Source organism: Aythya marila, assembly GCF_965140915.1.
Source record: "Aythya marila genome assembly, chromosome: 1".
NCBI lineage: Eukaryota > Metazoa > Chordata > Aves > Anseriformes > Anatidae > Aythya > Aythya marila.
Window position 1 is genome coordinate 143,826,470 of NC_139042.1, and position 13,123 is coordinate 143,839,592.

General features: G+C 52.9%; 1 protein-coding gene across 3 annotated transcripts in view; it reads left to right on the plus strand.

Moving 5' to 3' along the window:
- The window catches only part of WASHC1 (WASH complex subunit 1), a 43,249-nt gene extending 30,198 nt beyond the window's left edge, over positions 1–13,051 (plus strand). For all 3 annotated transcript variants that reach the window (XM_082781058.1, XM_082781059.1, XM_082781057.1), the window contains 9 exons: positions 5,630–5,741; positions 6,287–6,433; positions 9,476–9,612; positions 10,030–10,165; positions 10,658–10,862; positions 11,159–11,323; positions 11,459–11,617; positions 11,880–11,948; positions 12,308–13,051. In XM_082781058.1, coding sequence (XP_082637184.1) covers positions 5,630–5,741; positions 6,287–6,433; positions 9,476–9,612; positions 10,030–10,165; positions 10,658–10,862; positions 11,159–11,323; positions 11,459–11,617; positions 11,880–11,948; positions 12,308–12,459 — 1,282 coding nt within the window. In that variant the 3' untranslated portion in view covers positions 12,460–13,051. The remainder of the gene's footprint in view (positions 1–5,629; positions 5,742–6,286; positions 6,434–9,475; positions 9,613–10,029; positions 10,166–10,657; positions 10,863–11,158; positions 11,324–11,458; positions 11,618–11,879; positions 11,949–12,307) is intronic.
- The last annotated feature ends 72 nt before the right edge of the window (positions 13,052–13,123 follow it).

Genomic DNA, 13,123 nt, shown 5'->3' on the forward strand with positions numbered 1-13,123 from the left:
GCACACTCAGAAATTCTAGCCTAGTCTCTAGGCCTGTTTCGGTCTAGTGGCAGAGCACCGAAGCCCTGAGTTATGGGCCCTGGGGGTGATAACGTTGATGTTTCCCCACCACTTCAGCAGCCTGAGGAGCCATAAAAGCCCACGGCTTTGTTTCAGCAAGATTCTTACGCAAATTAGAAGTTGAAAAGTTTGAGATTTTATTATTCTCTGCAGCATACAAATGGAGTAGGGTAATGACATGTCTCTGCGTCCCAGGAAAGAAGTGGGCCCTGTAGCCCGAGAAGACTGCTTTCATCACAGCAGTAGTTTCTCCTCACCTCCCCGCTTGTCCTCTCACTTCTGGAAACCTGCTGGACCTTGTGCTATGGCTCTGATGGTACCTCAAACATCTCTGGTGCTATTGTGCTGGTTTTGCAGTGGTGTGGAAGGAGGAGCGGCAGCCAGCACTGATATCCTTCATCATTGCCCTGCCTCATCACCAGGCTGCTTGTAGAGTCTGGGGATGTAACGAAATGCAAGAACCATAAACAGCATCCCTTCTAATTCACACCTCCTGCAGTAAGGGAGGGATTTAATGAAATCACTGTTTGTTAGGAAAAAAAAAAAAAAGCTTGAATTTTAGGCAAAAAGCCAGGGGTTTATAGAAAAATTTACCCTACATACCTAGAAGTTTAGAATAACACCAAGCATTTCCCTGCTATCGCTTGGGGCTGGGAGGAGACCAGGAGTCTGTCTGGCTGTGATGTGTACAGTCCTCATTTAAGGAAAAGTCATTTAATACTTGGGCTGCTTATCCTCCTGTGCAACTTAGTTTCTCATTCTGCTCCGTAATGTTCTTTCTCCTTGGTTGATCACTTACTTTTGTACTTCAGACATGAAATTGAAGTTCTTTGGTATTCCAGAGAGGTTTGCTCCCAGACTCCGCTGCCTTGTCTTTCTCATTCACCTTGATGTGGAACTCACCTCTTCTCTCTTCCAATTCCCAAATTTTGTCAGCCCTGTCACTTCGGGGTGATGCGTGCGCTCAACGTGGACAGCACAGGCCCCGCTTCTGCTGTGATGCTTCCCTCCAGCTGAATTCTGTCTTTTCCTCAAGCTGCTTTGCTCAGTCACCTTTCTGATAACCTGTCAGCCTACCTTCAAACCTGCTCGGATTTTAAACATTTTTCTGATGCTGTCTGATCCCGAGAAAGTATAGGTGATAAAAATCACATTTTTTTTTGGCATTGTGAAGTGCTTGGAGACACTAATAGGAAGATGGGATTATTACCAGTGCTGGCAATTGACAGGCAGAGTCCAGTGTCCTGCATGCCAAATTCCTAACACTTCGTGTCCTTTTCCTGAGAGAGTAAGAGAAAAATTGTTTTTCCCCTCTGAGCTTACACAGATGCAGCTGGGGAGGTCTTTCAGTAGGTGCTGGATGTGAGGATTATCAGAGAAGTTATAAGGAGATAATCGGAAATGATCAGCTCTGCGGCTGCAGATGAGACAGAAGATACGGGGCCAGGAAGGGCAGTGGTGAGGTGGGATAAGTCTTCCTGAGAACCACTGGGGGTGCTTTCAGGGAGTCACCTCTAACGTGGAGTCGAGCACAAGGCAGCAGGGGGAGGGCTTGAGGAGAAAGAAGCAACGAGATCTACATCGAGGGCAAGAAGGGGAGCTCGAGTGTAAAAAGACTTGAGAGGGACAGAGAATGTGAAAGCTTGAATCAAAGCAGATGAAAGATTGGCTTTAATATCTGCATAGACAAAAATAAAAGTCTGTATGGATTATGAGATAATCTACTAGATAGATTTAATCTGCCGCATGTATTGCTTCCCCAAAGAACAGCACTGGGCTGGGAAGGCTGCTTTGGCTCCGCGCCTGGCTTCTGAAGGCAGGTGATGCATTCTCCGTGCTTCTGCAGGCTCCCCTTTCGCTCGTCCCAGAGCACGCGTGCTGCCCAAGGCAGGGGGGCTGCTGCTCTACGCCTCCTGCTTCTTTGCTGCTCCAGTCGCGTTGAATCTAACCACAGGAGCTTGTGAAGCAGAAAAGAGCACCGAGAGCAAAATCACACAGCAGTGACTGATAGGGTGGGCGCAGGGCAGGTCCAGGTGCTGGTGGGATTCTCAGCTGCCTGAGTGCAGAGGGGCAGCAAATGGAGCATTTTGTTAACACTTCTGCTCATCTTGCCACTACCTTTCAAATAAACACCACTCAGCCACTCACTCCTTCCTGAAGAGAGGCTGAAGTCCAGCTGCAGCCCTGCCTCTAGCACTTTGCTCTGGAAGCCCTTGGGTTTTGGCTCCTTCAACCCTTCAGGTTTCCTTTCTTTATAAAGACCAATTCAGCTCCTGCAAGTAAGCTCAGTTTCCGCAGCAGGAGAAATACTGAAGTTGCTGGAGGATGCTTGAGCAGGATTTTTCCAGATCTTTTTTCAGTGCCTGTATGATGTATTGTCCCTTATAACCAATGTATGCAACTGGAACTGTGCATACATAAGCTATGTGTTTTTAGGAGCTTGTACACTTGATGGATTTGTTGGATTGAGGGGGTTGAATCACTGTTTTGATTTGATTTTTGAGTTTCTGTGCTCGGCAACAAATAAATCCCTTCTGCAGAGCGGTGGGTGTTGCTTCTGTGTTGTACGCCTGCATCTGCACCGCCTCAGGTGAAGGCTTCTGGCAGATCTCCTGATGTCAACGGGTTCAGACTGGCAAATCTTAGCATGGAGATCCCAGGACAAAGCACAAGGAGTAGCCGTAATGGTTTGAAACTCCTGAGCTGGCACTGGACAACTTCCCCAGCTCGTGCTGGGAGCAATCAGTCTGTCTTCTGCTGCCTTTCAGTGGGTGAGTGTAATCCCTTGATTATTTGGGGTTAGGAGGGAAAGGTGAAGCTGTAGATAGAGAAGCTTCCTCCTTTCCCTTCTGGATGCATCATTTCTGTTGCAGCTAGGGCAGTGTTTGCCAGTCATGCCCTGGTTTTAGAGATGCCTTCTTTTTAGGAGAGGTCCCAGCAGACCTTCCGTGAGGAGGAGGTGTGCAGCACTGTGGGTGAGAGGTGCTTGTCTTCCTGGTGCCCTCCTGCACTGCGGGAGGGACCCCGGTACCCAGAAGTGTTTTGGAGCAGGTGATGTGTCTGCTGTGGATGTAAAGGGAGGGGTGGAACCATTCCTCTGCCACACCAGGGATCCAACAGGATGAATGGGAAACGTGGACGTGGTTAAGCATGAAAGCCAAGGGTACCTGGGACTCGTCAGCCTGGTTGAACCCTGGAAGAGGACAACAGTAAGCCTCTATAAAGAACAAATTAACCAAGCTATTTCCTCATTTCTCTGCATTAAAATGCACAGAAAGTTCTGGGAATGACTTTCCTAGAAAATTTCATTATGGGCTTTGAGGATTGAGCCCAAGCTAGCAAAATCCTCCTTCAGTTCTCACTTCCCAGGTTGCTGTCTCATGTTCATGGAGTAAGAGGGAGAAGGGTTACAGGTTTTCAGGCCTCAGCACGAGTATTTGCTTAATGCTTCGGTCTGGGAGAGAAACGTGTGCACTGTTGGCCTGAGAATTAGCAGAGTGCTGGCTGAAAGGCAGTAGAAACCTTGCTTCTATTTAGAGCTTCAGGAAGGCTGTGTTGCTTTCTTCTAGGACAGATGTCTGCTCGCAGGTGAGAGGCAAAATTACATCATTGATTTAAGGGAGAAAGGCAAAGCAGAAATAAACGACCTGTTATTTTTTTCAGTTTTGAAGGAAGTAAAAATAGGCAGGTGGCCCCAGGAGCAGCGCGGGGAATAGAGGCGGTCAATACAATTATGAAACATCTACAAAAGAGGTGAACTGTGAAGTAGGAAAATTTGCTGGGAAGGCCAGTTAGGGAAGGCTTAGGGCCTTCAGAGGCACTTCACGCTTGAACAAAACGAGGCAATGGGACAACCCTGTGACACGGGAAATTTGCTGCAGCCAGCTGCTAGGAAATGTGTGCTAAAAGGAGCAACAGAAACTGCTCTGAGAAGCATCCAGGTTATAAATGATGTGGACATCCTCCTCTGAGACAGGGAGGGTGTGGGAAGGACACCATGAACAGATTCGCTCTGGGTGTTGGTACAAAATACAAGCTGTTAGGCTCTATTTAAAATAAAAGAATGGAGAAGTGGGGAATAATACGGAGAGGCAGAGCCTTGTGAGGTTTGGTTTCGCTCATCTCCCTCTTGAAAAAGAGTAAAGTAGGAACCGGCTGTGTGCTCCCCTGGCATACGCATAAGAAAGCGTTTTCGTGCCCCCAAAAAGAGGGGTGCATGGTTATAAACAAACAACTCAGCTGGTTAGAGATGGAAGCAGGGGTCTTTTAGAACAGTACAAGAACAGGCTGCTCGTACTTAGAGGGGTTTTTTCACTTACTGCAGCCAGCAAGGGGCCTTTAGCGGAGTCTGTTTCTGTACTGGAGTGGAAAAGGCGTTGTACCGAGTGAAAGCACTTGAAAAGACAGGTTTGGGACAGTTGGAAAAGGAGAATCGTGGATCACTGCTGATGTCAACTTTGTTGCTAAAAGGAATTACACAGACAGGGTGAAAAAAGCATGGAGTTCTCTACATAATTGCAAAGAGGGGTTTCGAATGAAATTTAAGGGCAATGCTTGAGATTGATTTTCACAGGCACAGAACGAGCCGATGGAACTCACTGCTGCAAACCAGCACCAAAGCGGAGTGCTGTGTCTCCTGCTAGGTTGTACAGCCATAAAAACGTTCCCTGCTGGTTTTGTTGAAGGGATGAAGTTTCAGAACAACTGTCAGCTTCTGAGCTTGAAGCTGGGGCACACGTACGAGTTACACACAGGGAAGGAAAGTCTCTGCTGGGCAGGTGACTCTAGTTACCTGCTGCTGCTGCCCGGTCCCAGTTCCTCTCCTCTGGCTGAATTGGTGTAGCAGTTCCTCCAGCGTGGTAGTGACAGTGCTGGAGGTTTGTCACACTCCTGGCTGCAAGGTGCCTGCTGTAAGCTTTGTGGGAACAGGGACGTGTCCACGTGGTGAACGCAGAGGTACCTAACCAGCAATGCTGTCCCCTGCTGTCACAGAGCGCTTTTCTCCCCGCTCCCAAAACATTTGGATGCTGATCTAGTCATGCAGACGTTACACGAGTTAGCAGACATCATTGCTCCAAATGAGGACCTAATGTTGCTTAACTGATGCAGGCACTGAATCGCAAAGCAGCAAGGAGGAAGTCACGCACCACACGGCTGGTGGAGAGGACAGGATAAGCCTTGTGAGTTCTCAGCTCTGCGCGGTGGCATGTGATGCCTCTTCGTTCTTAAGAAACTATTTTTATTTAAAATACGTTGGCAGGCGATAACTGGCTGTGGCTTTCTTATTAGCAGGCTCTGCGATGAGGTGTTTCTGCAGGCTGCTGTCCTGCAATTCTACAATTTTCTGCGCTGTGCCTCAACCAGCCAGACGAATGTTGTGCTGCGAGCCACAGACCTGACTTAGTTTCACATTGGACCGAGAGAAGCACTTCTCTCCCAGTACTATTTTGTCCTAGGAAACAACCCAGACACTGCGATTCACATCCTTGCCCTCGGCCTGGGCACTGGCTCTTGCCACAAAATCCCTGCCTTTGGATTCTGACCCTTAAGCACTGTGCTTACTCCTCAGGATCTCCCAGCGGGTGGAGGCCAGCCGGGCACAACTTCAGGCCATCAGTGAGAGAGTCACCCTCGCACAGGCAAAGATTGAGAAGATAAAGGGCAGCAAGAAGGCTATTAAGGTAGTGAGGCTGTGTGGCCTCCCTTCTTCCTTCTGTTTCTCTCTTTACCCCAAAGCAAGCTCTGCAGAAGAACAGATGCTTAGCTTCTGCTGCTGCCCATCCACCTCTCTACGCCTTGCTTCTGAGCAGGAGCTGCGCTAAGAATCCTCTTCCTGACAAGGCCAGTTAGCGGTCTCTAAACCCAGAGACCACCCAGTTCCTGGCCTCGTGATGCCTGGATTTGTTGTCGCCCCAAATACTTCCTGAGAAATCAAAAGGCACATGCCCTCCGTTTAATGCAGTTAAATTTTACAGTTCAATTCCCCTTCCTTCCCGCAAGTGGAAGCCTTTCCACCCGTGCCCTCCTGCTGCTAAGTTCCACTTTCAGAATTGATGGTTCATGCATGGTGGGGTCTGCACAGGTAGCCCCTAGGAGCCCGTTGACCCCAAGGCTGTCCATTCCCGCTGGCAGCACAGATGCCGTGCCTTAATCCACCCCCTGTGTTTCTGTAGTGCAGGACTGCTTCATCGCTGGGAGTTTTAATTTCCTCCTTGTCTCCCCCCAGGTATTTTCCAGTGCCAAGTACCCTGCCCCGGAGCGGCTGCAGGAGTACAGCTCAATTTTTGCTGGTGCAGAGGACCCAGCTAAACAGAAATGGCCAAGACACAAGATTCAGAGCAAGCACCGAATGCTGGATGAGAAATCTCTGCAGGTAAGGAACAGGAGAAAAGGCCTTGAGAGGAACACATAAAGCAACTGGGAGGCCGTTGGTCTCTTTGATGAAGCAGACTGGGGCTTTAGGATGTAGGAGGGGAGCAGGATCTCTGTTTGCAGCTGGGAAGGGAGCTCCTGGTTAGCCTGCGGGCCGAGTGGCAGGGAGAGGCTACCTGGGGAGGTCTGAGAAGCGGTGGGTTTGGTGTGAAATGCTGCCGAGGAACTCTCCAGCAATCTGGGTCAACACAGAAGCAGCTGCTGGCAGAGCGGGGCTCAGCGTGGCCCCAGCAGCAGCCAGGGGGACGGGGGGACAGCCCCTTCTTAGCCACAGCCGAGCAAGGAGACTGACACGCCTCGCAGTAATGAAATGTGACAGAGGGAAGTCTAATGTTTGCATTTATAGCCTCCTCAATTATTCAGGGCTTTCAGCAGAGGCTCACCGCCTGTTTTCACTTCTAATGAGGGCCTCTTTGCTGGGAGCAGTCACGGTGGCCTTTGCTAACTTCACTCACGCACACACACACGCACAAGCCCCACCAGGAAGGCAAGCTCTCCTCGTGTCAGCTTGAGAGTAAGTGGTGGCAGCCTGTGCTGAGCACTTAGGGTTTGTGCTCTGGGGCGAAAGCAGTTTGGTTAGAATTATGTGTGGTTCTGCAGTTTTATTTAAAAAAAAAAAATGTTTTCCTTCTGGGAAACTCTCCTTGGCCTCTCCACACCCCAAGCAGATGAAAACTCGGCTGTTGAGAGGATGCTTTAGGCTGGTAGAATAAGCAACGGCAGCTACCAGCAGAGGTGGTATCCTCGCGGTAAGCCTGATGCCCTTGCCTTGCACGTGGCCGTGATAGCAGCTGGCGTGGTTAGAGGTGAGCTGCTCAGCCCCTCGGGCTTCTGAGGTGCTGGGCACTGCCTTCGAGGTGGGAGCTGTGTCCCAGTGCTGCAGGTGCCCCTCAGGAGGCCAGAAAATGGGATTTTCCATTGAAGCATGGGAAATGCAGTCCGTCTGGGATTGGGAAGAGGTCCCAGTGAAAGTTACAGGTTACTGGAGTAATCTTGCTGGGCTTTAGCAGTGCCAGTAACCTGGGATGTCCTTGTGAGGTCTGCAGAGTCCGTGATGGGCAGGGGGAGGCTGAACCAGCTTTTTGGCACCTCCTAACCTTCAGGTGCCAGCTCACCTCGGCGTTGGATATGTCAGGCTGCCGACCCTTTGGCTTGAAGCCTCAGCGTTGCTTTGAGAAAACTCATTTTTAAACGACGTCTGAGTTCACAGCTGCAGGAGATGTTATTGATGGCTGGTGCCTATTCTAAATTACAAAACAGATCCAGGTATTTTGAGTAAGGCTGGGGCTTCGGCGGCATTCAAATTAAAAGGATTTACATCTCAGAGTAATATGCTCAGTGCTTTTATAGCTGCCTTAGCTTATAGGAGTAGAAGTGAGGAATGGCTGGCTTCTTGCTCCACCCTTACGGTGATGCACGGTCTTCCAGTGCTAATTGAAATCTACAAAGAGAGACTTAAAAAAGTATATTTGACTTGAGGGCTAAGTGTGTGAACAGTTCTAGCAAAAACATCAGTATTCCCTCATGCTTAAAAAATTAAACATTGGGCAATGAATATTAATAATCAAAAGAACTTTTATTTCTGAATCTCTGCTTCCGTAGTCTCTAAGTAACAAGTTATGTGGTTTTGCCTACTTGCTGGTGCAAAAATGCAGGATGTTTATTGCAGGGTCCTTTTCACAAGTTGGAATGCAATATCTGGGGGGAAAATAAAAGATGAAAACCTCCCTGTCTTGTCTTAGAGCATTTTGAAGTCTCAGAGCATTATACACACTTCCAGTGGATTTGCTGAGCTGTGAGTAAGCCATTTCCTGGTATTTCTGGCTACCGAGCCCAATACCTGAAGTTTCGAGGAGCAGAAACTGCTTGTGTTGCTGAGATGTGCTCTTAGAGCCGAACCAAGAGTGGTCTCCTGTTCCCCCGTACAACAACAACCGGGGAAGACGGGCTCAGAGCGGGGCAGAGCAGAGCCGCTGGGAGTAGCGAGGCGGCAGGAGGCTGCAGGCAGCGTTTGAAGTGGCACGTTTGGTCAGCGGCTGGTGGCAGAAACAAACCACAAGAGTGGGGCCAGCTGTTTAATCTGACAGGCTGTCCTGGTTAGCTCTCTGGTGTCCTCTCATCTGCAGCTCTATCAGCTCGGATCTGCGAGGCTGCTGCTTGTCCTAGTTTGACTGAGAAGAAGAGGGATTGCGAAGGGGCTGAGGGAAGGTGCGGGGAGGGGACTGGGATGAAGGTTTGTGGTTTCAGAGGCTTTCTGTGGGTTCAGGGACTCGGTGCTTTCCTCCCCCTGGTGCAGTGCGTGCAGCAAAGTGCGTTGTGGGCGCTGAACATCATCCCCCAGCGTACCCGGCAGTGGGTGCTGTCATGCTAGCTGAAACGCTGGTCTGATCTGGGGTGGCAATTCCTGTGCTCTATAAAAGTCGAGCAGCTCAGATGTAGTAAGTCCTTTTCTAAAGGGAGCTCTATATATTATGCATGAAGTTTTAGAACCAGGAGAGAGGATATTTCAGTTCATTAGAGTTGAAAACTCCTGCAGATCCCCCAGGCTTTGCAAAACCATCTGGCACGTTCCACCCTGCGCACTCCCTTCTGCCTGATCAGCCTAGCGAAGGCACGCGGTTCTTTTCCTAACCTCTTTTTCCTTTGTCTCCCCTGCCTACCCCCCCAGTGGGGTCACACCTCCTAAAACATCAGCTGAAGGCAGCAGAGGGGAGGTAACAGACGTGTTTGGGGGGGCTTTGCCTGCATGGAAATGTCTGCTATATCCCGGATGGAGGCACAACAGCAAATGCCTTTTGGATGGAGGTGCTCGATCCCTGCCTCTGGCTACAGAGCCCCAGCGGTGGTTTTAGGAGGAGGAGAGGAAGCGGCAAGGTCCCCAGTCCTTGCAGTGGATGCAGCAGCGTGGATGGGGTGGCTGGGCAGAGCTGCTGCAGTGGCTGTGCCTTTAGTTTCTTGCCAACCGGTGTCTGTCTTCTGGCAGGAGAAGCTCAAGTACTTCCCTCTGTGCGTGAGCACCAAAATCCACCAGGAGGATGATGCAGAAGAAGGTCTGGGCAGCCTCCCCAGGAACATCAGCTCCCTCAGCTCCCTGCTGCTCTTCAACACTACAGAGAACCTGTGAGCTGCCCTGCTTTCCTTGCACACCTTCTTTAAGCCTTTCTCGAGCTTTCCACTGCTGGATCTCCTCTTCTTTTTGTTCCCAAGCTGATCACTTTCCTTCTTTGTCAGTCCTTCCTGCCCCTTGAGTGGCAAGCCACCAGGAGAGGCTGGTGTCCTGCTGCGCGCTGTAGGGCGTTCTCAGGCCAGGAGGTGTGAGGGGAGAGTTGGGGAGTGGCGGCAGCGTGGGGGGGCTGTGCTGGAGGGACGGGGAGCTCATCAGCTCCTGGCTGTGGAGGAGCGAGGCAGGAAAAAGGGGCTGGAAGGAAACAAACTGGGAGCGTGAAGGCTGTTGGGAACTTTTCCTCCCCCTCTTGGCTATGCTGCTTCTCCTGGCTGTGACTCGGCCTCACTGAAAGATTCATCCTCCGCCCGCAGGTACAAGAAGTACGTTTTCCTGGATCCTCTGGCTGGAGCGGTGACCAAGACCCATGTGGCTCTGGAAACGGAGACGGAAGAGAAGCTGTTTGATGCTCCTCTCTCCATCACCGAAAGGGGACAGCTGGACCGGCAGGTGAGATGTAGCTGTGGGACCGCAGCCGCTTCCCCTGCAAGGGGTCGTACTGAGTTCTGTGAGAGGAAAGGGCTTCTGCAGGGCGGAGAGCAGGTAGGGGAATGCCCCCCACACGGGGCTGCGGGGTATCCTGCTTGTCAGAAGGACCTTGCCTGGTTTTGTGCCTGAAGTCCTGGTGTAGGCTTGATGGGTGACACAAAACCCTCAAGCTTGGTAGCCTCTGCTCAGGCATTTGCAGGATGGTGTGACAAGGGTCATCTGATACCGACCAGCCTCGCTGCTACACCTCAGAGCTCTGGAGGAGTTCGGAGGCTCCATCACTCGATCATCCCCCTTGTGCTAACAGAAGGGACTGCCCTGTGTAGGCTTCTTCCCAGGGACAAGAGCAGAAGGTAGCAGGGCCAGCAGAGGGGCAGCTCTGGCTGCTGCTCTGGCTGTTCCCTGCAGTGCCCCTACTCGCTGCCTTACCTTTTTACTCTGGGTTTCTTTTAGGTAGCTGAAAACTATTTCTATGTGCCAGACCTGGGCCAGGTCCCCGAGATCGACGTGCCGTCCTACCTGCCCGACCTGCCCGGCATCGCTGCCGACCTCATGTACAGCGCCGACCTGGGCCCCGGCATCGCGCCCTCCGCGCCCAGCAGTGCTATTCCCGAGCTGCCCACGTTCAACACCGAGTCGGTGGAGCCTTTGCAACCAGGTACTTCCAGCCCCTGTTCCCAGCCCGGGGAAGGGTGGAGCAGAGCAGGGTGTGCGAGGAGAAAGCGGAGATGAGGAGGAGGTCCCTCGGTGGGGATGGCAGGGTGGCCGCAGTGCCCAGGGGGATGGAGCTGGGGAATCTCAGCCCTCGCCTCCCCCGTGTGCTGCACGAGATGCTGCACAGGCTGCGAGCTCCCTGCTGCATGCTGCATGCGGCAGGGCTCGAATCTGTTGCCGCTGAAGCTCTGAGCCTGGCTCCTCTGGGACTCTTCACACACGGCTTCTTTCGTCTTCCAGGCCTTCAAGATCCCGGGCTGCTGCCGCCCCCTCCGCCGCCGCCTCCCCCCCCACCTCCCGTTACGCCAACAACCGTGCCTCCCCCCCCGCCCCTGCCCCAGCCCGCAGCGCCCTCCGAACCCCCCGGGGCAGCGAGCGAGGAGAGCAGCACGGCCGTGCCCGCAGGTAAGGCTGGGAGGCACCAGCAGAAGCTGACCCCGCTCCTTGGCTCCAGCAGTTCCCTCCCCGGCTTCCCAGCGGGAAGGGGGAGCTGCTCCCGCCCGCAGGGGCGCTGAGCCAGGGCCCTTCCCGTCCCTGCAGCTGCGGTGCAGGGAGCCCCCAAGGAGGTGGTGAACCCCTCGACCGGGCGCGCCAGCCTCCTCGAGTCCATCCGCCAGGCTGGGGGCATCGGGAAGGCCAACCTGCGCAGCGTCAAGGAGAGGAAGCTGGAGAAGAAGAAGCAGAAGGAACAGGAACAAGGTGCCGGGGCGCTTCCTGCAGGGGGATGGGGGGTGGAGGGCTGGGGGGAGATCAGCAAGCCGGGAGCATGAGGAGTGCACAGGGGTGGCAGAAGAGGCTGGCATAACCGGGCTGTGGGGGGAGAGGAGGTTAGGAGCATGACACAAGACTGCAGGGTGTATTTTTTCCCCTCACTCTAAAGACGGTGTTGCAGAACGCGTCACCCCTGTGCTAGGTTCACACTGACTCCTCTCGTCTGACCCACGGGGTTTTGCTGTTTCAGTGAGAGCTACGGGCCAAGGCGGCGATCTGATGTCAGACCTCTTCAACAAACTGGTGCTGAGGCGCAAAGGTACGTCCTGCAGGGTGGCTGCTTCTCCCTCCAGGGAACAGCTCCAGCCATTTCTGGCTCCTCACTTGTGCCACAGCCCCAGGAACAGGCCCGTGCGCTGCGGCGTGGCTGGGGGCAGTTAGAGGACTGTCAGGGGAACACCCTCAGGTCCAGCTGGAGTTGTGTGATGGGCTGATGGTGGGCTCTGAAAGCTGCCAAGGGGGAGCACTGCAGAGCGAGGGAGGCACAGGGGTACCTTTTGGACTCATCAGTGGCAGGGAGCTGGTCCCCTTGCCCAACAGGGATCAGCTTCGTTAATCCTCCGTGTTCTCCTGCCCCCATGTGTACCCCACTCACTGGTGCTTCTGCTTCCCTCGCAGGTATTTCAGGGAAAGGCCCGGGAGCCGCAGGAAATGCCGACGCTCCTGGAAGCCCCGCTGGTGCCTTTGCTCGGATGTCAGACTCCATCCCGCCCCTGCCACCCCCACAGCAGCCCCCAGGGGAGGAGGATGAGGATGACTGGGAGTCATAGGTGGCAGCAGCTGTGCTTCGGTGTGGATCCCAGGACTCCAGAGCTAAGCACCTTAGAGACACCAGGAAGTATCTCCCAGAGGGTGGGCTCTTGAAGAGGAGCAGGAGCTAACACTGCTGAATCGTTACCAGTGAGGGTTTTTCTTCTGTTGTCTGCCGTTCTCCACCCCCAGTGCTACATTCCATCTCAAACGCCCTGCTGCTCACAGCAGCTCAATAAATCCTGCTGTAGCTGGAGGGCAGTAGGGCAGCTTGTGCTCAGAGGATCAGGACAAGCCCTGCTCTGATTTAAAGGGCCCCTGCTCTTGCCCAACGTGACTGGTGATGACTGCGAGAGCCTCTCTGGCAGGCTCGCAGCCCCTGCCGCATTTGTCTCCGTGCTGCTTGCTTGCTGCAGCTCCTCTTTGTTTGGGTGGTGCTAGCTCTGAGCTCCTGCAGCTGGGTGGTGAAGAGCAGGAGAGAGGCTGTCAGCCCCTTCTTGCTGCGTGGGGTCTGGTTGCTGGTGCCTCTCTACCTGATGGTTTCTTTCTCTGCCTGGCCTACAGCAATTGTTTGGCTGTTGCTTTCTGAAAACTGGCAATAAAGTTCAAGAAAGCAGGTCCTTGCAGCCTGTGCTCTGTTAAGAGGGAAATGTGCTCAATTAGGGTAGCTGAAAGGAGCCCCCC